Here is a 19,800-nt window from a genome sequence, read left to right on the forward strand (position 1 = left end):
CAGGGTACTCTTGATTGGTTTCTGTTGTCTTGAACCATCACTAATTGGGCAAACAAAACAATTTAAAACTGGGTATTTTCTGCAAATATCAGAGCTGCAAAGATTAGTTGACAATGAAAATAATCGTTACTGCAGCGCTCAGTATTACATCTGTCCCAGCTTACTGGCATCATTCTCAGTCTCTGGAGGGGAAGCGAGTGATGAGGGGAAGTGATCCAGTTAGTTGGATCTCACTTCTAATTAACCCTGCTGCCATCACACAGCTCAGCTGTTCTGTAGTAGCACCTGACATATGGTAGTAGCAAGAGATCAGGAACATATCCATTGTGTGCGTGTGTGTGTGTGTGTGGATGGGGATATTTGCGGGTGCATCTGATGTACATGTGTCTCTATTTCTGTCTACATGTACATATGTGTGTATACATTTGTTTTTGTGCGTGCAGTGCAGCAGTGGTGTGTTAAATCAAGGTCAGTAGCAGCGCAGGGAGTCGTCCCAGTCATGGCTCATCAGCAGACTTTGCTGAGTGGCTGGTTGCCCGCCACACTGCACATCCAATGACCAGCATTAATGAGAACTGATGCTGTATGTCAACAGTATGTGTATTTATGGCTGTATGCCCACAATGCTCCCTGTCTCTGCTGCAACAAAGCGGTGTTATATATCGACAGCAGGCGTATTGAATGGGTACTTAGCTCGAGAAGCACTTTCTGACTTTGCAGCAGCGGTCCAAACCCACATTTAAAGCTTTGCTTTATCTGTATCAGTCCAGTCAGTAATTCACTGCTGCTTGCTTTGTTAAAGTAACAATTTACTGATCTTAAGGCAGATTTTTCACTTTCACATTCATTGCCTCAGCTTATTAAGGCAGAATCAACTTAAAAGGATAGTTTGGGTTATTTATTGTGGGGTTGTATGATGTCAGTAGTCAATAGTCATGCTGGTAGTAAATGCTGGTTGGCATGCTATCAGTTTGGAGAAGCAGAGAGGATTATCAGCTTGGAAGCTAAGCAGTGTACTGTTGTGGACAGCAGAAAAAACAAATTTTAGACAAATGGCCCACCGAAAAAAAAACAATATCATGGAAAATGTACGGTTTGTTTTATCTTCGGTGCATCATCTTGCCATCAGCAAGCCTTTTCCCTCCACCATTGTATAAGCCAAACATCACTCTCCAAGCTCCATAGGTGAAATCAGTCATTTTACCTTGCAGAACACTGGAGTATCTGTCCTGCTGCTGCCTCTACCTGATAGTTTGTTTGTGTTGTTGTGTGACCGTGGTTAATGCAGACAATTCTTTGAAAACACAGACATCATACAATAACACAAACGAACAGACTGAAACAGTGGTAGACCAGCAACTTCTATGTTCTACAAGGTAAAATGACTGATTTCACCTATGGAGTTTGGTCGATTTGGAGAGCGATATTATATAATGGTATTACTTTGTAGGAGAAAAGCTGTCTGATGGCAAAGTTAAGCTTTGAAAATATTGTGGCTTACAAAATCTGACTTTCCTAGGCCGTGAGTAAACCTTTAATTCTCTGATAGCATCTTTTGAAATGCAAATAGTTTTTCACTCTGTAATGTGATCCTGCCCAGTATCTGTCCTATCTGTTTTTAATGACAACACAGCTTCAAGGTGAGTGACTTTCAACAGGAAGAAGTGATAATGTGGATTGATTGTTCTTTAACATTCTTTTGTCTGGTCTGAGACTTTTCACACCCTCTGGAGGTCTCACACGTCCTCGGGCTCAGATCATGCTGTGAGCTACTCGCTGCTCGCATGACAACTGTAACTGTCAGAGGTGTGTGTCTGTGTGTCCTCAATAGTGTGTGTGTGTGTGTGTATGTGCGAGAGGTATGTGGTTGGTAGAGAACAAGGGAACACACTGCTGTCATAGAATGGAGCAGAAGTGTGAATATTTAACCTGACAGGCTCAGGTGTAGGATAAAGTTAAAATTCCCAAAGACATTGTCAAAACATTCTTATAACAGTTGTTGTTGTTTCATAATAAGAGTTTCTGTTATATGAACATTGAATCATTTCTTTGAAATAGATAGCACTGCAGGGAATAGAATAACATTTGTTTATTGACATTTTAAGGGGATAGTTTGGATTATTTGAAGTGGAGCTGTATGAGGTATTTATTCATTGTCAGTATGATATCCACAGTAGATGCCGGTCAGCATGACCCTAGTTTGGAAAAGTGGAGAGGAGTACCAGCATGGAAGCTAAATGGTGCATTGTTTAGCTTCCATGCTGGTACTCCTCTCCGCTTTGCACAGAGTCAGCAACAAAAGGTATTACCGTCTTACCCTGCCATCGGACAGCCTTTTATGACAGGAAATGGAAATTGATGGTCAATATGTTAGTCTGTTTTTGTTTCTGTGTGACTTTGGCAAAGCTGAACCAACCTTTTAAAACAAGGATGTCACACAATTACTGATTTTGTCTATGGAGTGTTGTTGGTTTGGAGAGAGTGATATTTGATTTATATAATTGTGGCGTCCTGTCACAAAAAGTTGTCTGACAGTAAAGTAAAGCTGTGGACATATTCTAATATTGTGCACACTTGAACTGATACTGATTTGTCTTAGGTGGACCTTTTTGTTGCTGACCCTGTCCACAGCAGCACATAAGCTTCTGTGTGGGGTTGACCAACTTTTACTGTAGGTAATACATTGATTATGGATAAGCACCTCACACAACCCACTTTAAATAATCTGAACTATCATTTAAATTCTTGCATGTGGCTTCCAGCAGACAGTGAAAAATTCAGATAACTCAAACAGCCAAAAGCGTGTCAGCAAAACTGAATGAGTTGACAAAACTGATGCCAGGAGGAAAATGTGGAGCTGTTTGGATCACAGAGCCAACACAGTCAGACAACCAGTCGACATCTAAACCCCTGCACATTAGTTCCCTAACAGCTGTTCAAGTCAAGCATGGGTAATACATTGCTTTTTTTGCTGCAGTGTTTGTTGTGTTTCTGGTTTGTCAAAATACCCTAAAGTTAAAGTTCAGAACTGGTTTTGTTGTGTTTCAAGTAAGAAAGTGATATAAATCAGTGGATTCTGGGAATGAGTCACTCAGTGTCTGTGTTTTCTTCATGCCATCATTACATTTCATCAGTTCCTCTCCAGACAGATGTTCACATGTTCCTCAGGAGTCACTGACATTCCCCTGAAATGATGTCACATACTCATGGACACAAACAGGAATACTGCCCTCCTTTTTGTCTGTCTTTTAGTTCTCTTTTTCCTGTCAGACTCTTAGTGTGAGCATATTCTTCTGCAGATTTGCTATTTTTAAATGCTAATTTTGATCTTCAAAGAAATTTGTCATTTTCATGTCAACCACGCAGCTATTTCTCATACTGCAGAACACATCTACACACTTCTTACAGAGCTAAATATAACATTGCTGCTCTAACATCAAACCCTTCTCTGATGTGTCTCCACAGTGGCTGACTGCAGCTCGGGTCCCCATGCTCTGCCTTGTGAGTCCTGCTTGGCCTGCTGAGCCTGTGGGTGCTGGTGTGTCTGTACTGGGCTGCAGCTGAAGAAGAGATACAGCGACTGGTGGTGGTGGTGGTGTCGGTGCCTGCGGTGGTGGAGGCAGGTCGTCAGAGGGCCCAGAGCCCCAGTAGCAGGCGGAGGGGCCTGTCCTGTCCCAGCCACACGAAGATGAACAAACTGAACTTCCACAACAACAAAACCATGCAGGACCGCCGCTGCGTCTGTGTCTTTTTGCCCAATGATGACACGCTCAATGTCATAGTCAATGTGAGTACAAATATAAACTTTTTTTTTAGCGATGTTGCTCTCAACCCAAAAAAGAACAGTATAACCTACATTAAGGATGCATCTTTTTTCATGCAGGGTCACAGCGACTTAATTTTTCCCCAGGAGGGCAAAGTCATGACCCACCTTATTCTATCTCTGATTGGCTTACCCTGATATTCTTACCCTAACCAATCACTCCTCATGCCTAAACCTAACCAATCCAACCAATGAAGGCAACAACAAATCAACAAAGGGAAAAAAAGTTGGTATCTGTAATGCTGTGTGAAATACCCATAGTTCAGTGCCTTACAGATAAATAAATAGTCTTTCTCAAGATAAAGCTGCAGATTTTAGAGTGTCCTTTTAACATGACCAGTCCAAGGCTCACCTGTGCAATAATCATGCTGTCTCATCAGCATGTCTTTATACCACACCTGTCAGGTGAATGGATTGGCAAAGGTGAAGTGCTGACTAACACAGAACAAAATTTGAGAGAAACCGTTTGTGTGCACAGTAGTCTTATATATTTAACTTCAGCTCATGAAAAATGTGAGCTAAAGCAAAAACCGTTGCATTGAGTGTATTTTGATTCTAAAATAGTCAATTTTCTAGTTAAACTGTATGTCTAGATATGAAGGAAAGAACCACTTTCTCAATTGTTTTCTAAGCTTGAACAGTTAAAGGAATAGTTCAACATTTTGGGAAACACTTATTTGTTTAGAGTTTAAAGCTCTTAGCTTAACCTAGCGTAAAGACTGGAAATGGGGAAATACCTAGTGTGACTCTGTCTGAAGGTAACAGCACATAACCACCACCTTAAAACCACAACTTGTCATCTTTATGCCTCCGTGCCTGCGAAAGCTGTGCCAGGAGGCAATATTTTTTTCATGTTGTCCCTCCATATGGATCTATTCTTGTGAACGTGATATCTCAAGAATGCCTTGAGGGAATTCATACACAAATTATGATACAGGATGGGATAAAATAAAATTCACTGGAATCAGACATGTCAGTGTGGTGATAGCTTCCATTATGCCAAAAAATACACTTAATACATTCCTTGGAGCTGCCAGTAGGTGGTTACCTTTGCACAAAGCCAGGCTAGCTGTTTCCCCCTGTTTTCAGTCTTTATGCTAAATAAGCTAACTGACTTCTAGCTGTAGCTTCCTGTTTATCATACAGAGGTGGTATCAATCATGTCATCTAATTCTTGGAAAGAAAGTGAATAAGCTTGTCAAATTACTCTGTAAAGAGCGTATGCCGAGGCTTTAAATTTCATAACAAATTGTATTTCTTGGCAGCTTTCAGCTCCTACTTACAAAACATGTTTGCTTTGATGCAGAAACCTCAGGAATTGATTTAATCTCTGTAAATTAACTGCTGTTTAATTTATTTTCTTTCTTTAACAATTGCTCTCTATACAGTTTTCAGCTGTTAGTTGCCAAAAAACTTCCTACTTGATCAAAATTTGTTCAGACATGCACAAAGAGTCACAGGAGGTGAAGCGTAGACGTGTCTGAGCTAATTGTTTGTGGCGGTTGACAAACATGAGACTCATATCAGACATTAGCGGTGGTTTAGCTTATGTGTGATTATTTATGTTTTGTTATTTATATAATTACTAAAAGATGATCTCAGAAAGCTAACAGATTAACCTCATCCCTGTCTTCTCTCCTCCTCAGGTGAAGACTCTGTGCCAGGAACTGTTGGTGCAGGTGTGTGACCTCCTGAGGCTGAAGGACTGTCACCTGTTTGGACTCAGTGTTATTCAAAGTAAGACTTCTCATTTCAGGCATCTATTCTGTGGAAACAAACCAGTGCATACTACCTCTGTTTGTGCAGTCCCATCTGTTGTTTTGTGCTGTGTTGTACACAGTTTATCTAACGTGTTTACTCATCAGCTGAACCGAACAGCTTTTGTTTTCTGTGACTGTCCTTCACACTTCCATTGCTACACCAGTGGAGACTGACTATTCAGTTGCATGGAAAAGCCACATTTTTATTTTAATATATTTGAATTACATGGTAATATTATGGAAATTGTGAAGTGAATGCAGCCACAAAGATTAACAGAGCCACATAAAAACAGTGTTACCAGACAGTTACTTTTCTCAGACTCGTAACGTGACCGAGAAACAGGAATCTGCCCTAAACGTAACATCTCTCACCTATATGTCATGGCGGTCTTGCAGGAACCAGGGCCTCCGTGTCCTGACTGGCACCCATTGTGCAGCGAGGCTAAAGTTGTTTTTACGGTGACGATACGGCGAGGGTCGTACGTCTGGAATGAGTCACTGTGTCTGCGATGTGGCGAAGGCAGACAGCGGGTGACACTTGTAAGCAACTGCAATGAGAGAGTAAATTGCAAAGGCAGTGTTTTCAGACAGCTGGCCTCCAGATGAGCCAATGACGGCCCAGCGGGTCAGTTGAGCAGGAGCCAACGGGTCTGATTGTGGGACATTCCTGAAGTGCTTGTCTGAACAGCGTGAAATCCCCAAGGCAAACAGAGGCCACCCACTCCCTGTGTGTCACCCGCTGTCCCCCTGACCAGAGCGTCGCCACAACAGACACAGGTTCAAATATGTCTTTGTTTGCTCACTGTTCGGAGGATTTACCCCAGATGAGAAGCACAATGTAGATGAAGAGAGCAAGAAAGTATTTTTGAGTTCGTTAAAGAGAAACTTTTCATTTGGGTGTTGGAGTCAGTGTTGGTGGTAGATGTAATCAATTGAAGCAATAAATTCTTCAGTCTGTGCTATGTTGACTGAGAACGCTGAGTTCTCCTGCTGCAAAATCTGTTGTTCTTCCTGCCTCCAGTGATGTCACAGTGATGTAGGTGGTGTCTCCACCTCTGTGCAGCCAGGGGCAGGGCCCGAAATTAACTTTGTTCCTCAGTTTCCAACCATTTAATAACTTTGTTTCAGTAAGTTGCATTACTTCTTCGACTGCTAGTTGTTCCCGGCACATAATCACTTTTCATCATTCTTTTAGTCATTGGTTGAGTTACAGTTCCTTGTTTGTTTCTGTTTTACCAATAAATGCATCACCACAAACTGCAGTGCAAACCTCTCTATGATTGGTCGGCTATACAGCAATGGAAATGTACTATGTCAAAGTGAACACCTAATTTTATTTTAAACACAATGACAGTTTGTAGCGTAGAGCTCATGTCCCTGCCACATCACATTTTTGCACTTTTGAACATCTGACAACAAGTTGTTCTTATGTCCTAGAATTGTCCTAGACACTACATCTTTGCATGTCGTGTGCTATTTTTATTGTCCCCAGGACAAGGGGACATTGATAATTTCAAGCCAGGCCAAGAGTGATTGGCTCACTTTTGCTCCTCCTTTACTCTAGTTTTTATCCAAATATCTCATGACATCTCTCCATGTTTTTACATACTCATATTCTTTTGTTTTTATACAATAACTCATTCAGAATAAGCTGTTTTCTAAGTCTTCATCTGCAGTCTGTCAGAAATTATGTTCCTGTTGATGTAAATTGACACAATATTTCTCTTAACATAACAAAGACCACAAAAAGTAACTTCCCACAAATCTTAAAAAAACATGTATCACCACTGACCACTGGTCTACTTTCTTTTCTGGTGACCTGCAACCACAAATAGTTCTCAATGAAAACTTTTCACAATGAGGTCTGAGGATTAGCCTGAGCAGATATTGTTTCTGGAAACTGACTTTGCTATTAAAATTTTCACATGTAATATTTGGATTCTTTAAGCACCACAAACCAAATATCATATTGGCCTTAATTGTATCTGGATGGCGGCAGAAGTCTCTGCGGTGGAGATCTCAACTTGTCTCCAAATCTGTCTTCATGGGAAGATGCCACTTGGGCTTGTGGGAATTTTTTTTTATTTAATTAACACAGTGAAAACAAGGCGTTAAAGGCAAAGAAAGGCCACATTTTGTCCAAAAACAATGCAGACACACACAAAAATGATGCCTTTCAATCATCTCCCACAACCCACCAGAAGTGTGTGGCGGCGCCTGCACCCACAGAGACCCTGCCCTTCATCCCTACCGTCTTATTTTCTCATTATTTTGCTGTGCTCGGGACGTTTTACCAACCCAAAATGTTGGCATTTGACATCCTATGAATGAGACTCAACAATCAGATATCTTTCTGATGTATTTACAAACAGCAACTGACAAAATCCCACTTATTATATCTTTAAGAAGGCTCAGAATATTTAGGACATCATAGGAATGTGTTACTACTCGCTCAGAATTTAAGCATGAGTCATAAAACTTGTCCTCATTCCAGTTTACAAATTTGATTATAAAAATATTCATTGATGTTCTGCCAGAGAGGCTCCTGCTCTTTTTTTTTTTTTTTTCGCTTTTCACCGGGTTTTCATTGTATAGAAAGTCAGAGCTGTCAGATCAGCAGGCCTGCAGCTCATGAAATGCGTCACTCCAAGAGCAGATTAAGACGTGACGGTGTGAGGTGAAGAAATGAGGAGGAACACCAGAAGCTCAGAGTACAAAGAGAAGTGCAGAGGCTGTCTTATGTGATGGCTCTGAGTCAGTTTATGAACAGGGAGCATTCAGGGGGGATTTCTCGCCACACACACAAACATGAAGGCACCTATACATTCACACACACACACACACTGATGACACAGAGAAGGACTGTCTGAGCTAAATCTGTCCCTCTTCTCCCCTGACAGATAATGAACACATCTATATGGAGCTGGATCAGAAGCTCTCCAAATATTGTCCCAAAGAATGGAAGAGAGAAGCCAGCAAGGTAAGAAATGATGTGCTGCTTTATTGACTCTCCGTCAAAAGTTTAACAGCGAGCAGAGGACATCAAGTCAGCAATTTAAAGCTACGCTTGGCAAGATTCGGTTTGTATAAAATCCATATAACTTACCAGCCTGAGTCACAAAACAGGATTTAAGACATCCTCTACCTGGGATTCATAAGATTTATCCAAATAAAATTCAGCAGGAAGAGGAAATATTAACTGTCCTTTGTGATCTGCGATCCTTTCTCTCTCCTCTTTTTTTTTAACTTCAGGCATATTTGCACATGTAACTGCAGAATATGTTTCATTGATGACTTGTCAAAGTGGCGACAAGGAACTTTGATAGTGTGTTGAATTTGGAGGGGCCTGTGGACAGAAGTGTAGTGTTTCCTCCGCTATAACCACAAAATACAACGCCAAACAAAATTATTCAAAGAAAAGTCTTCTCTAGTTTCTTTTTAACTGGCTAACATGTGACTCATTGTAGCTTTGTCTGGGAAACTGTGAACATTTTCATTTCATTTACATTCTGTCTTCCAGGAGAATCCAGGTGGCAGATATTAAAAATAACTATATAACTATATTGCTGATGGTCTCGTTTCGCTTACATAGGTCATATAAAGGCAGAAGCACTAGTCATACTATCAGTTTTCGTCTCTGTACAGGCAGGATTTTACCACACCTGGCAACCCCACTGTAACGACAACATTCCAGGAAGTCACCATGAAATAGTTGTAGTCAGTAACTCCTGCCTAAAACCACAAATTGTTGTTTTTACATTTTTGTTTGTGTATGGGTTAGACAAATTATATGTCAACTGGTCAGCTTTAGAGGTGTTGAAAGGCATATTTTTGAACTTTGTAGAGTTTTTTTCTTTTTCTTTTGATCAATTTTTTATTTTGTTTTTCATTTGGGGGGGTTAGTGTATAACAGCAAATCAACAGCCTCTACATACATTTTCATGTATGGATAATTTTAAGAAAAACATACAAGCATGGCATAGCTGTTTATCCACGTATACATTCATCAACTGCCCGACAAAGGGCTCTGGTTTTGCCCCTCCAGTCTCCAGTCTAATCCAGAAACAATTAAGACTAGAATAAAAAAGATAAAAACATACGTAGAACCAAAATATGCTAACATGGGACGAGACTAAAAGATAGAAAAGTAAATACATTAAATATTATACATATTACGTATGCACATATACTTATATACATAAATACACATATACATACATGCACACATACGTTAAAAAATAAGAGAAACGTGACAACAACTTCGACCATATCATGATTATAACATAGGTTTTGAAACTGTTTTTGGGTTAGCCAGCCAAACTTTTTCCACCTGGTTTCAGTCTTTATGCTAAGCTAAGCTAACTGCCTCAGGGCTTCACATTAGAGTTGTATAATTTTCTAATCTAACTCTCAGAAAGGAAGCACACAACATATTTACCAAAATATTAAACTATTACTTTATAAACATTACTGCTAAAATTAAACATTGAAAACACAAATAATTTTAGTTGTTATTGATGTAGCTGCTGTTTTGTATCATTCTGTTTAACAAAATACCAGTCATGGGAGCCATTTCATATCCCCTGATTTGTATTTACGTGGAGTAAACAAACCTTTTGTTTACAATTTCATCACAGATTGTGCCTTAAACAGCAGATCAAAATCAAGGAAACTGAACCCACCAACATGAGATATTTTCCCTCCTTTTAACCTTGATATTATTGGATATAAACCAATGCCAGATCAGCCCAGTTGGTAAACACTAGTGTGCTGTGTTTGCTTATATCATGTTTCACCTGAGAAATGAAGGTGAAATGTTTTTACAGCTGAGACAGTCATACTTTTCTCTGCTGCACTATGGAGGCTTGTAAAAACCCTAAAAAACTGCTGTTCTGCATCGCTTTTGAACCTCTATACACTTATTTAACCATTACTTGCACAATCCAATATAAATGTTAAAATCATGTTTGTTTTCCAGGGCATCGACCAGTTTGGGCCTCCGATGATCATTCACTTCAGAGCTCAGTATTACGTCGAGAACGGGAGATTGATCAGGCAAGTAAAGACCCTCAATTCTGCAAACAACATTAAACACCTGTCCAAACTGGCCCAGCATCAGTCAGTTTAACACCAGTTAACCTGCCATCCGGTTCACATTTCTTTTTGTCTGCCGTGCAGTGACCGGGCAGCCAGGTACTACTACTACTGGCACTTGAGGAAACAGGTGCTGCTCTCTCAGTGTATCCAAAGGGAGGAGGCCTACTTCCTCCTGGCAGCCTTCGCCCTGCAGGCCGACCTCGGCAACTTCAAACGCAACAAGCACTTTGGAAAGTACTTTGAACCTGAAGCCTACTTCCCCCCATGGGTGAGTATATCCAACAAGTCCCACGTGTGGGCTCCTGAACCCTCGCATGTCAAATTTATCTCCAAAGAAGAGATGATTTAGGATGACTGACCATCATCCTGCAGTTTACTTCACCTTCCTGTTCGCACTAAAACACATCTGGTTCCTCCTTGTTCCTCTGTACCTGCACCTGATCACATCTTGTGTCAATATCACAAACAGAACTTGGCATATTTTCTCTGTAGGTCTTAATTAAATACTTGTGCTTGTTTATTATATATAATTTCTTAAGGGACAGATCAAACCAGAGATGTTGTAGTTTTGTGCTTGGTGCCTTAACTGCTATCAGGACAAAGTTGTACTGTATTTTGATTCCCTTCAGGTGCAAAGGCTGCAGCATACACAAGAAGCTTGAAAGTGATGTTAAATGTGACTAACAGAGTTAACACATTACCGTGTTAGACTGTTTAATCGTTCTGCGGTGAGTCTGTCTAATATTCCAGTGAGTCACGTCCTGAACGTCCTTGTAAAACATCAGTGACTTAAACAGGTCTCAGCTGCAAAACACCAAAAGAAATTGCTGTATCACTAACTGAGGAGCAGAAACGCACAGTAAAGGTGTGTTTGAGGCTGTCGGGCAGTGTTCACTGTCCTGACCTGCACCGTGTGTGTACAGTTTGTGGGTCTGTAGACGCTGTCCATTAATCAGGATGACCAAACACTTAGCGACAGCTCCACATCTGAGCACGTGGGATAAAGAGAACTAGGACACCAAGTTTATTTTAGTCTCTGGAAGTGGCACACACACTGTTGTTCTTTTTTAAATCTTAGAAATGCTCCAGCTGACATGGTTATTCTGGCCGTACTGGCACCCTCCCCCCTCCGTCACCGTCCTCTACCTCTCTGACTGTGACAGCCACGCCCGTCTGATTGCCCTCCACTTCCTGTAATTAGCCTCCTGCCTGCTTATCGCCTCTTGAAACCAGCAGGGACAGGAAATTGTTTGATGATGAGCGCTACCCTACAGTAAATCTCCCACAGATTTAGGTGCTTAAAAAGCTTACTTACAAAATCTTCAGAAGCCACACGCGAAGCTCAGAGTGTGTGTTTCCGGTTCATGCCTCTGGCTCTCGTTCAGTCTCCCCAGGTTGACATCTGTGTGCCCTGCGGCAGGGAGCTTCATTACCATCACTGGCAGCATCCTGTGCTGCCAATCTGTCATAATGAGTCTGCACAACTTCAGGGCAGCTAAGCCTGACGTCTCCCTCCTTCTCTCTCCGCTCAGGTGATCGCCAAGCGTGGCCGTGAGTACATCCTGAGGCATATCCCCAACATGCACAAAGACCAGTTCGCTCTCACGGCTTCAGAGGCGCACCTCAAATACATCAAGGAGTGTGCCCAGCTCGATGACGTCACTGTCCACTACTACAGACTCTACAAGGTGAGACAGTTGCTTTGTGTTAAGGAGGAGGTTCAGAAGGACAAGTCTTCTATCATCATGGGCATCAGATTTATTTTCTCTAAACTCAAACTGCACTTATATAGAGAGAATTTAAGTCAAAAGTCCATCTTGAAATAAAAAACAAAGATGAATAATCATGTGAGGATCAGGAAAGAGTGAGTGAAACGATGTGCAGGGTTTAAATAGGGAGTGAACAGATGAACTCAATCAGGTAAATGAAGAGTGAATAAAGGGTGAATTTGATGCATCGACAGCTCATTTTTAGGTTATTCTGCTGTATCAGATTTGATTTGAACTTCACGTCCTGTATTTCTGATGTTGTCTCTTTCAACAGGACAAGAAGGAAGTAGAGGCTTCACTTACGTTGGGACTGACTTTACGTGGTATCCAAATATTTCAGGTATTCCACATTTATTATGATTTTATTGAGTTTTTATTGACTTAATTGTTTTATTCGTTTCCTGTTTTATAGATTTCTAATTTCTGAAAAGAAATAAAGCTACAAACATCTTTTATCACATACAGTAATATCTGTCTATTGTATTGAGTCTTAAGTCTTTTTAATGTAAAAAAAATTTGTCAAATTATATCACCGTCTTTTGAGATTCTTTGAGAAGTAAGTTCCTGTTTTTGTCTGTTTTATATTTGTTTTGCTGAGTGAATATGAATATGTATTTAAGAATTTACATTATGAAGAAAGGGCTATTTTTGACTTTTTCAAACATAATATTGCCTAAATGATTAACTGTTTATGTGAAAAAATGATTTGCAATGAATCAGTAGTGAAAATAATTGTTACAGGAAAGAATAAGACATATATTTGTACATACTCTTGGCTCTTGAGTCAGGAAAATAAACAAGTAGTAAAAATTTTAGTGCATTGTCTTTTAGAGTTGAATAATAGACAAAAGTTTCTTCTAAATAGAGATGCACCAGTTGTAATTTTTTTAGCCGGACCTGCCGATTACAGTTTTCTTTCTTCTGTAAGAACTATAATTGACAACATATACAAACATTTTTGTAACTTTGCTTTAATGGAAAATTACATTTATGTTCATAATAAAACACCGGGTTTTAAATAACTTTCACATTTTCTCCAAAATTGCTGTAGGTTACTGCTGAGCCTTGTCCACTTTTCTGTCTCCCTCTCCACCTTTCCCTTTTTTTCCAACATTTCTTCTCCCCTCCTGTCTTCTCTCACATTTTCTTGCCCTTTCTGCTCATGTCCTCTCCTTTATTTCTGCCTCTCTTCTTTCCTACCTCTTTTTTTCATCCCATTCTTGGAGTCTATCGCTCCTCTTAACACCAACAATATGCCAGCATGTGTGTATGTGTGTGGTGACCAGTGCTGTTGAATATGGCTGTGACGTCTGTGTCCCTGTGCACATGATGTGAACCATCGTGCAGCGCATGTGTTTAAATTTGACAGCGTAGATATCTGACACTGATCTGCCAGTCACCAGTCATGGATGATTAAGCTGAGTCTATTCTGGTCACCAACCAATCGATTGGTTCACATTTACTTCGAAAGATGGAGATTTTTGCAGTGTGATGCAGCAGTGTTGGACCTGTACTTACTGACTTCATGTGTCTGTGCATCTGTGTTGCAGAATGTCGGGTCTGTGAGGCAACTGTTGTACGACTTCCCCTGGACCAACGTGGGAAAACTGGTATTTGTGGTGAGTCAGATGCACCTTTACACCTTTCTTCAACACACTGCCCAGAGACATTTTTCATCAGTACCGTGTTTTGTTTTGGCTTTTTTTTTTTTTTTTTAACACATTCCTTCCAGCGATGACGAAACCCAAGCATCCCCTGGCTTACGGCGATGTTTGTGAAAGCTTCGCTCCTGCTCAGGGTCGCGGAAATTTTTACGCAAGGCTTCGTTTCTCCACACTGCTGTTTTATCTTAGCCCTGCAAGTCCTCTGGAACTAATCAGGGATTTAGAAAGACTCTCCTTACATGTGCACTCACTCACATACAGAAACTATATACTGTACTCATTTTTTCATGTAATCAGCTGCAGTATTTTCTCTTATATGATAGAGATGCCTCTTAATTTATTCATTTTTATTAATTATCATTAATATCCCCATGGCATTTAAAGGGATAGTTCAGATTATTTGAAGCGGGGTTGCATTAGGTAATTGTTGGTAGTCACTGTGTTACCCACAGTAGATGGCAGTCAGCACACCCCCAGTTTGGAGAAGCAAAGAGGGGCACCCGCACAGAAGTTAAGCAATGTACTGCTGTGGACAGAATCAGCAACACAAGGTATTTTACTCGCTTATAAAAGGTACACCTAAAAAAGTCAGAATATGGTAGTTGCTGGTCTACCGCTGCCTGGTTAGTTTGTTTGTATTATTGTGTGACCTGTTTTTAAAAGGTTCATTTGGATCCACCAAAGTCACACAACAACACAATCAGACTAACAGACTGTGGCAGCGGTAGATTAGCAATTACTGTGTTCTGCGAGGTAAAATGACTGATTTTGCCAGTGGAGTTTGGTTGGTTTGGAGAGCCATATTTGGCTTATATGACGGTAGTTTCCCATCAGAAAAGGCTGTTTGATGGCAAAGTAAAACAGTGGACAAAAATACAATGTACACCTAAACTGTTGGGTGTTTGTTTAGGGTGGATGATTTTTTTATGTGGCTAAAATATGTTTCGTATATTGCTAAGGTTCTGTGTTGGTGGCCCTCGTTCTTTCTCCAATCTGCTGATGCACTGACTATCTATGAGTACATGTACAACCCTACGTGAAATAATCTGAACTATTCCTTTGAAGAAATCCCGTTCAATCTCCTCATCTGTGCTCTGAGTCAGCCTGTCGTTAAGCTGAGCACAGCAGTCGGTTAATTTGCTTCCATAGGGCTTCTGTTATCGCAGGAAGCTCTCTATATATCTGTTTCACTGTGACGGCTTCACGGTTTCTGCCAGTCGGCTATTAATCACAATCCAGAGAGGTCATTATTGCTTATCACTGCTGTTGCACGAAAACAGGCTTTTTTGACTCTATTTTTGGCTGCTCCTGTATTAAAGGGACCTCATGAGCAGGTTTCATGACTGTGAGGCCCCTGAGAAACTTGCTTTGTTGTCCCAGAGTGCTGAGTTTTTCTTCAGCCTAATTTTGGCACAAACAAGCATCTCATCTGCCACACAGTTCACGGTGAAGACATCCTGTTTTCCTCATTCTTGTTTTTTGGCGGTTTCCTCGCGTCTGCCGTCTGCAGCGTCGTGAGAGTGAAGCGGCGGTGGCGTGGCTGTGGTTTTCGCTGTGGACATTAAGGGCCTCTCGTGGCCCCGTCCCACCCTTCTCCTGAATAACAGGCTTTCTCCTCCACCCCACCCACGAGTCACGTCATCCAACACCGCTGCCACCACGGCTGCAGCTCCGGCCCAACGAGCCAGAGTGCGCAGCAGGGCGGAGGGACGTGTGGGTCAATAAACACCAGATGTTGCGATGGTTTCGGGGGGATTTTCAATTCAGGATACGGGCCAGGGTGACTTTAGCTCATCTTTGTCTCAAGGTTTAGGGGAAGGAGGGTGTTTCTGATGCATTTATGTTTCTCCTGAGCCTGTGAAAATTTCATATACTCCCCCTGAGAGCTGAGATGAAGTAATCACCCTCGTGTCCTGTGGTGTTGGATCTGAGACTCTGCCTCGACCTCGCCAGGACTGATGCTGGCCTTGTTGAGGGATTGTTGGATAGAAAACCAACCCCCGGGTGATGCTGGGAGTTTTCGATGTGTGTGGCCTGTTAGGAAGGAATTGTTGGAAGAGGGAGAAGGTCATCCAGCTGTCCTAACCAGAGAGTTTAGATGGACTGACCATGTGTACTGCATGAAACAAGAAACTTCTCTAAGTGGTGTCTGAATACCTTTTACTAACATGCCACTTGACACCAGTCTGCTGCTGTGTGTTTTTGGTCTGGAATAGAGTTACCACGAGCAGGGAAGCCATTGATTCAGTATGTGTGGACTCTGATTTATCTTTACCTCCGTCAAACAGATGCATAGTTACAGTGCAAACAGAGACTTCTAGTCGCTAATGAATCATGACTCTCCAGGATGTGGATTTGGCAAAATGTAAACAACTTTAGGCTAAAAAAAAGATTGAGGTGTATGTTTCATTAATGTCATGTGGAACGGAAGAAGAAGGCCAGAGCTAAGTGAATGACTCAAAGCATGATGGGAACTGTGGTGCCAAAACATTTGATCTCAAGAGGAGTGGAAAATATATGAAAATATCCTCTTTTTTCATTACATACTATCAATATTTTTTTTCACAGTAATGTAGCAATGCCTGCAAGCTATTTCAGGCAGTCAGCCTGATGTGCCATGCCTCACTGTCTATAATAATATACCAAACACACACTCCCAATTGACAGAATTTCAAATGTAAAAATCTTCCATCTCTCAGTCTGTCTGTCACTGCCCTGCATCGGTATCGTTGCCTGTCCTTTCAGCTCCACCACCACTCCAGCATGCACCTGATTTTTTGCTCACCACACCCCATTATCTCTATGAGGTTGGACCCTAGAAGCCAAACACTATGTTCTGCTGCTGTAATGAGCAATTTAAACTTGAGTTGTCTGTGTGACCTAAGTCTCATCAACATTGTTCTTATATCCCTTTCACTCCTAACTCGTTTGATCTAGTCTGTCTGGCTTTTAAGTTTGATCCAAACCAAAATTACAGGTGAAAAACTATCCAGAAGAAAAGTGGTGGTCTCAGTTCCAATCAAACTGAACCATGCTTCGGTTTGTTTCTGGTGTGAAAACCTTTATTTGGATGGTTCTAACTTTTAGACCAGTGACAGCAAGTTCTGGCAGGCTATTATCAGAGCTGGAAAAACAACACAACTGTCAATTGATTAATCAAGAAAATAATAGAATGATTAATCGACTCTGAAAATAATTCTTAGTCGCAGCCCCATTATAGAGGACGAGACTGAAAGGAGCTGACAACACACCAACCTCAGATGCAAGTATAAGGAAACAAAGATTGTACGTTTTACAAATACGAGTATCATGACTGAAAATTGTAACAATATCCATACCATAAGGAAAGTCTTCATTGGGTAACAAATACTGCATGTGTTGTGTCCATTGATTAACTGAAGTTTATTAAAAAAATTGTTCAATTATTCTTGTAATCAGAAATATTAATCTGAAACTAAATTCTGAGTCCGTTCTGTAGTTTTCCCATAAACAATAATTACAGCAAAATAAACAGTTCTGTAACTTCCGATCAATCCGTACAACTTCCAGCAACACCCGCATCCAGTTTAAGCCCTGCCTATTCCAAGCACAGGTAGGCTTACAGATCAGTTTGTTAGATAAACAGATGCAGACACAGATAATGGTATATTCACTCATCCCTAGCTGCAACTCACATTGGTTTTGACAATAGGTTATAGGCATGTCATGTATTGTTCTTTGGATCCCTCACAATTTACTGGATCAAATGTGTATAATTTAACAAAAACTGGAGCCTTGGTTCAGACTTTGAGCCGTGAAATAACCCACCGACGCTCTCCTTCTATTGTGTTGACAACAGGCGAGACAATTTCAAAATGCATGCATAAAACATATATATATAACCACAAGGCCAATTATGGCATGTCTGAGCAGTGTAACTTATCCTGAAAACAACAGTAAGATTTACAGCGTGCCTGACTACGACACGTAGTAAATATCCCCCAAGACTGTGTATAAAACAGTCAAAAACCAGGCAACGAGATCACCAGGGAGAATAGAGATTTCATGCAGCTGTAACCTGCTTTGCTTCACTCAGTTTGGCTCATTCACATTCAATCGCTGCCCAGTATGATTTCAGTGTTTTACTGGTGGCCACCAGGAGCTGCAGAGGGGCAGTTTGAGGTTAAAGACAAATAGTCAACTTGAGGGATGGCAGAGGATTTCTTCTTCATTTTCCCACCCAGAGTTTTCCTGCAGGTCTGGGGATTTGAAGGGGAAGTCTTTCAGCCCAGAGAGGATGATTTTTTATAGGAAAACCACTGACATTTAGTTTTTATTAACTCATTTCTCTCTAGTGCAAAGCAGAATACCTATAATGTGCTTCCCTACCTATGCACAGGCTTCAAACGTGCTTGGAGTTGGTTTCTTTAAAAAACTGGATAAATAAAGTGAAAAGCTCAGTCCTGCGGTCAGAAATGTGCAGTTCTTTGCATTTTCCAGAGCTTTAAACCCACCCCGTCGCCTTTGAAAGCCCAAACCCTTGCAGAAATGTTTATGGGTCTGTATTGAAAACAACCCCGCTGACACTAAAGACAGCTGTTATTGGGTCGAGCCTCTGCCAAAAGGCACGGGAGAAAGCACAAACCCACCATTTTATTTTTTCCGTACGTTCAGGCCAACATGTCCTCTTCCTGGAAAATCATCAAAACTCTTGAAAAATGCTTTGTTTCAGTGTCTGTGTGTAGAAATGAAGAACAGATACGTGGACTGATCACTGCATTGTGTTTGGCTGCGGAGTAGTTTTCAAGATCAGACTTTGTTCCTCCTCTGCGGTTTGCCTTCAGGCCTTTCTGGCACTCGATAACATTTTCAAATCTACATTCCTATTTCATAATCTTATATTACTGACGGCTATAAATCACAGCGTCCTGTAATCAAAATTCATGTGCTGTCTCTCTCTCTCTCTCTCAGGGGAAGAAGTTTGAGATCCTTCCCGACGGTCTGCCCTCGGCCCGTAAACTCATCTACTACACAGGTTGTCCCGTGCGCTCTCGCCACCTCCTGCAGCTGCTCAGCAACAGCCACCGGCTCTACATGAACCTGCAGCCTGTTCTCAAACAAGTCCGACGGCTGGAGGAAAACGAAGGTATTGTCCACCAATTTCATATCGCTCTTTCACTACTTGTCTTACACTGTGTACCAAAACACAATAATATTCAAGGTATAAAGATTTCAGCTGTGGGTTTGATTAACATTAACATTAACATTACTACATGGCCTATAATAATCTGTAACTCTTCACGAATGACTGATGCAATATCCACTGATACAGCTCCATTATGTTTGAATACAAGTAAAGGTACTGGGTCTCAATGCACGTAACTACCATGTATTTGTTTTGCATTTCAACTGCAATGAAAAAAGTTGAATTATTTGAAGCGCATGAAAGTAGACTGAAACTGAGGGCACCTGACAGGTAGCACCTGTGAAGCCTTTTGGCTGTTAACAATCTGACAACAAACCGAGCAAAGTCATATTAAACAGATGCCTCTATTAGAGCAATAAAACACAGGCTCATATAGCCATCATGTTTCAACAAGTAACTAATAAACCCGTTATCCTCTCAGAAGTCAAGCCTACATTACAAACTATAAAAGTGCACAAGCTTTTTAAATCATGTGGAGTCAAACAACCAATGTTCTCTCTAG

At 41.0% G+C, this 19,800-nt stretch overlaps 1 protein-coding gene across 1 annotated transcript in view; it reads left to right on the top strand.

The window, feature by feature from the left end:
* frmd6 (FERM domain containing 6) overlaps window positions 1–19,800 on the top strand; it is a 36,264-nt gene that overhangs the window by 11,900 nt on the left and 4,564 nt on the right. Inside the window, exons 2-10 of the mRNA XM_084742610.1 lie at window positions 3,466–3,787; window positions 5,470–5,560; window positions 8,484–8,563; window positions 10,562–10,638; window positions 10,762–10,948; window positions 12,213–12,368; window positions 12,724–12,789; window positions 14,000–14,068; window positions 19,064–19,238. Coding sequence (XP_084598736.1) covers window positions 3,689–3,787; window positions 5,470–5,560; window positions 8,484–8,563; window positions 10,562–10,638; window positions 10,762–10,948; window positions 12,213–12,368; window positions 12,724–12,789; window positions 14,000–14,068; window positions 19,064–19,238 — 1,000 coding nt within the window. The 5' untranslated portion in view covers window positions 3,466–3,688. The remainder of the gene's footprint in view (window positions 1–3,465; window positions 3,788–5,469; window positions 5,561–8,483; window positions 8,564–10,561; window positions 10,639–10,761; window positions 10,949–12,212; window positions 12,369–12,723; window positions 12,790–13,999; window positions 14,069–19,063; window positions 19,239–19,800) is intronic.

This window comes from Lutjanus erythropterus, chromosome 18 (genome assembly GCF_056507025.1).
Source record: "Lutjanus erythropterus isolate fLutEry1 chromosome 18, fLutEry1.hap2, whole genome shotgun sequence".
Taxonomy (NCBI): domain Eukaryota; kingdom Metazoa; phylum Chordata; class Actinopteri; order Lutjaniformes; family Lutjanidae; genus Lutjanus; species Lutjanus erythropterus.